Here is a 4,663-nt window from a genome sequence, read left to right on the forward strand (position 1 = left end):
TATTCTCAAGTATCTATTGCTTCTTTCTTGTTAAAATACTGAAAGCCTTTCTTTGGTCTTTAAGCCATAGGATTAAAATGTTTTATATAGTTGCACAAGAATTTCTTAATTTATTTTTTTTAATATTTCATACTTGAATACTGTATTGGAGTCAATACCACTGTATGCTTCCCTCATTCCAACTCCTCTTGTGTCCCCCAGTACTTCCCAATTCATAACTTTTATTCTTTATTAATTTTATAGGATATATTTGCAGTTATAAATACAACCAGCAGAGTCCATTTAGTATTGCTTGTATGTATATGTGTACAAGGTTGGCTACTTGGGATTATATAGCCTATTAAGGCCCTTAACCCTGAAAAAAAATCACATGAATTGCCTGTAGTTATTTAACTTGATGTGGGGTTTCATGAGATTTCCCTCATCTATGATGTCATATCAACTTATGCTGTCCTTGCGAGAAAGTTTTGTTTAGAGCCAGGTTGTTAAGAAGTCAGGAGTTCAGATATTTGTCATAGATAACAGACACAATCTCACAGTAGACATCTACTGGCCCTAAAACAGTTCCATCCTTTCTTCAGTGATGTTCTGCCCTTTCTTCTGCAATGTTTTGAAAACACCAGGCATAGAGGTTATATGGTAGATATTTCATTTGGGGATCAGCTCCTCACAGCTAATTGCTCTCTGCCTTTTGACCAGTTGTCAATTTCTGTGATGGTGATGATTTTTGTCTGCTGCAAAAAGAAACTTAATTGATGGTATAAAGAGAGCTACACCTGTTTGTTTATATAGGGATCGTCTTTACAATGCAGTTAGGAATTACAGTGGTTTAGGAAAGTGGCAATTAAAGGTTTTCTTCTAGGGGGGACATGACTTCATTATTAGTTATGACCAATTGGTGAGGTTTGCAGTCCCAGGAATGAATTCCCTACTACTTAACAGAATTTCAATCCAAAAATAAATGCATAATATACAAGTGTATGTGTATACATATATAAATAATTTAAATGAAGTTGTAGTAATAGTGTTCTTTCCCAGAGTCACATACTGACAGACTCTCCAGTGTCAAGCATGGTAAATCTCCCTTTGAGCTGTTAAAGGATCACAAGAGATAGGCTGAAAAATAGGCTCCTGCCATTTCCTTTGTGTGCCCTCCTAAATTTGTAGGGTCCTCCTAAATTTCATAGGGTAACCTTGTGTTTTCAATTGTTTTTGCAGCCCTCAGTCCCAGGCTAGCTATATATGTAAATGCCACTCCCTCATCTGTCTTTAAAGGAAAGGAAACCTGCCCTAGAGACTAAGAAAGATCTTCCCAAGCTTACTAGTTGAGAAAGGAATGCATCTTTTTGCATCTTAAGGAGCTGGGGTGGAAAGTAATAGGGAGGAGTTGGAACAGAACTTTGGAGAAGTTGAGATGCAGGCAGAGGGAGGGGAGGGAGACCTTGGAGGCAGTGCAAGAGAGACTGGACTGAGCTGGGAAGCAAGCCATGAGAACCATAGGGAGTTCCAGAATGACACATAAATTGGGTTAAATAATATGTGTAAGAGCAATCTTTTCATGTTACACATGTGGGTGAGATCATTCAGAATTTCTGAGTTTGTCTTATATCCTGTAACATACTAATGTCTCTTTTAATTCATATTCTCTGAAGGATACCAGCTCATCATTTTAATGGCTTATATTTGACTGTGAATATGTATCACATTTTCTACAATCTTTTATCAGTGTATTCTTCTACTTCTAGTGTATTGTGAACAGTAGTATGCTCATGTCTTCTAAGCATACCGATTATATCTTCTTTAGCTATATAATCAGTCCTGGACTTGCTATATCATATGTCAGTTCTTTTCCTAACATTTTGGAATCTGTATTGTTTCCCATAATTGATGCAGTCATTTTCATTTCCTCTGTGTTTCTTTTAGTGTTGTCATGTCCAGATAGCTGGCAGAGCAATGTATGGGAAAGATTCACAGGCACTCACCATTCCATAGGATTACAAATCCAACATAGGAAACCAGAGCAGAGTGGTTCTACCTGTGATGCTGGAAGTATGAGATGCTGAGAATTCAGATTGTGGAAGACAAGGAAATACAGATCACAGAGTCCGCACTATTGCTGACCTATTAAGTTGAGTTAGGCCTCAACTTAATAAAGGTTTCACAGCCTCCTAAAAGAGATTACCATCTGTTAAACTGTCACTCAAGACAGGAACCCATTAGAGACATTTTGATCAAAACATTTAATATAAGTGAACAAGGGAGCCCATAGCCATAAAATCTAAATACATTTTATCTTTTGCAGGTAGACCAGTTGGCATTAAGTTGAGAAACCTCTACTAATAGAAATCAATTTATTTTCTGCATCTGGAATTTCATTAATAGAATCTATACTTTCAAATAGAAAGATTTTACTTTATGTTCTTAAGTAAGAAAACTATCTGAGGCACGTAAGATATTTATCCAATTAACAACTTAATAGAACTTCAAAACCTGAATCCCTGTGCATGCTGTCCACTTAATACTAATCAATTTCATGTTTCACAACCACAAAAGCAAGCATACAATAAATAACTCACAAAATCAAGTATAGATAAATATTAAATCAGTATATTCATTAGCTTAAAATTTTAGTATTCATAAATTTGGGAAGAAATTCAACACTATAAATTTCATTTGCAATGCAGGCTTTATTTTTAAGTTAAGAGATTAATTACAGAGTTCTCAAAGGACACCCTTCAGCCAGGTCAGAAAGGAAGTGAAGAATTGACAATCAGGGAACCAGAGGACAATTCTTCCCAGCCAAAGGAAAACAACAAAGGCCAGGGATCCAGGAGTGGATGATGGTGGTCTCAAGTTAGGATACAGATCATTAGAATCCAGATCCAGTGCCACAGCTTGGTCTGTAGCAAGGAGATTGACAGGTTCTATAGGGCACATAGGATGGGTGGCAGAATCCAGAACCATAGCCCAGAGAAGAGAACCCTTGGGGTCTAAAGCTACTGGACCCACAGCTCAGAGAGTAAGAGCTTCTAGACCCATAACCCAGAGAGTGGCAGCTGCTGGATCCAAAGCCCTGAGAGCCAGCATATGTGGTTCTGCAGGGACTGCAGACACTGGATACTCTGCTGCTGTAGCAGGGCCGCTGGCAGGAGCTGTTCACCACATGGGAAGTCTGGCATCTGATGGGCTGGAAGCAGTTCTGCTGAAAGCCACTGTGAAGAGAGGAGCCCAGATGGCAGGTTCTGGTGGGGCAGAAGCTAGTGCTCTGGAGTAGGTGGCTTGGGTAAGAAGAGCCACAAGAGGAGTGAGGGTAGCTCAGGTGATCTCCACAGGAGCGGGAAGAGAAGTTTCCAGAATAGCAGCCGTAGGACATATTGATGGCAGGTATAAGGTGAGCTAAGTACAACAAAAGATTCTGAGTTTGAAAATCACTCCCTTTCTGGGACCTTTATATACTCCCAGCTATGGGTGTGGCTTCTTATACAATCATTGTTTCCATATTTGGGCTCCCTCATCTGCATGTCTGGACCTCAGGAATTTTCTTTATAATTGCAGTTAGCTAACTCCTTTAAACTTACGTTTAAGGGAGAACTCATTTTTTTATATGTCTGAGTCAATGAAATGCATTTATGGTACAAATGCTATGACTATTTAATTAGTGCCTCTGCCATTATGGTCTGGAAATTCCCATTGTTCTCTGTCTATGACATGTGTGTGTTTTGTTTGGGGAGGGGAATTACTCTTAGAGATGACAAAGTCTTTATCCTCAACTGGTCATTGAATAAAAGGCAAAATATTACATTGACAAGAAGCCATTTCAAGATGGCTCCAGTTCCAAATCATTGATTCACACTCTGCAGTATAATATTCCAATTTTTAATACATTATTATCAATGGTTATTATGTTCAGTCTATAAGCATTACATAAATGCAAGCCAAAAGTATTGAGACATATCCAAAAGACGTCATTATAGTTTTGAACAAATGTATATAAAAATGATTATTTAGAATAATGAAATCAAAACAATATGGTGCCATTAAGGGACCTTGTGAAAAAAAATAGCAGAGATGGCACTTAGTGTACCAGGGTCAATGACATCAGGAAAGATGGTATTATGGGTATATATTTGATTTAATCTACTGGTGGATAGTCTTATCTTAGCTCAGCTTCTTCTAAAGTTTCTTTCTCTAACTCACATCACTAACCATCATTTCAATGTGATGTATGATTTCAGAGCTTATCCATATCCAGTCTACCTGTCTGTGCTTGGTTATAGCTTTCTTACCAGAGGCAGACCCAGAGTTTGTAAATATTGATGAGGCTACTTTCATGAGTCCCCATTATCAGAATAATATATCATAAATGAGAAAGCATCTAAGTATAAATGTTAATTTAGGATGAAAATAATAGTAAAATCCATAAACATGGGAGTTAAAATTAAAAAACCAACACATGCCACAAAATCAGAATTTGATGCCTCCTTCCTGTATGAGCCTATGGCTATACCCCTGACCTGAATGGATGATCGCCTCTACAGACAAGAGTGGAGTTTTTGACATGCTTTTCAGCAGATGATGAAAATAATATTTTTTTCCTTTACATACTAGGTAAAGGAAAATGCTGAAAGTATTTGAGATGACAAAAATAGCTACTTTCACTGTC

General features: G+C 37.7%; 1 protein-coding gene across 1 annotated transcript; it reads right to left on the minus strand.

The window, feature by feature from the left end:
• Positions 1–2,869: 2,869 nt before the first annotated feature.
• LOC127666233 (keratin-associated protein 13-1-like) lies at positions 2,870–3,373 on the minus strand. The gene has a single exon (XM_052159018.1). It carries the CDS (start codon positions 3,371–3,373, stop codon positions 2,870–2,872), a length of 504 nt encoding a protein of 167 aa, XP_052014978.1.
• Positions 3,374–4,663: the final 1,290 nt, after the last annotated feature.

This window comes from Apodemus sylvaticus, chromosome 15, assembly GCF_947179515.1.
Source record: "Apodemus sylvaticus chromosome 15, mApoSyl1.1, whole genome shotgun sequence".
Classification (NCBI taxonomy): domain Eukaryota; kingdom Metazoa; phylum Chordata; class Mammalia; order Rodentia; family Muridae; genus Apodemus; species Apodemus sylvaticus.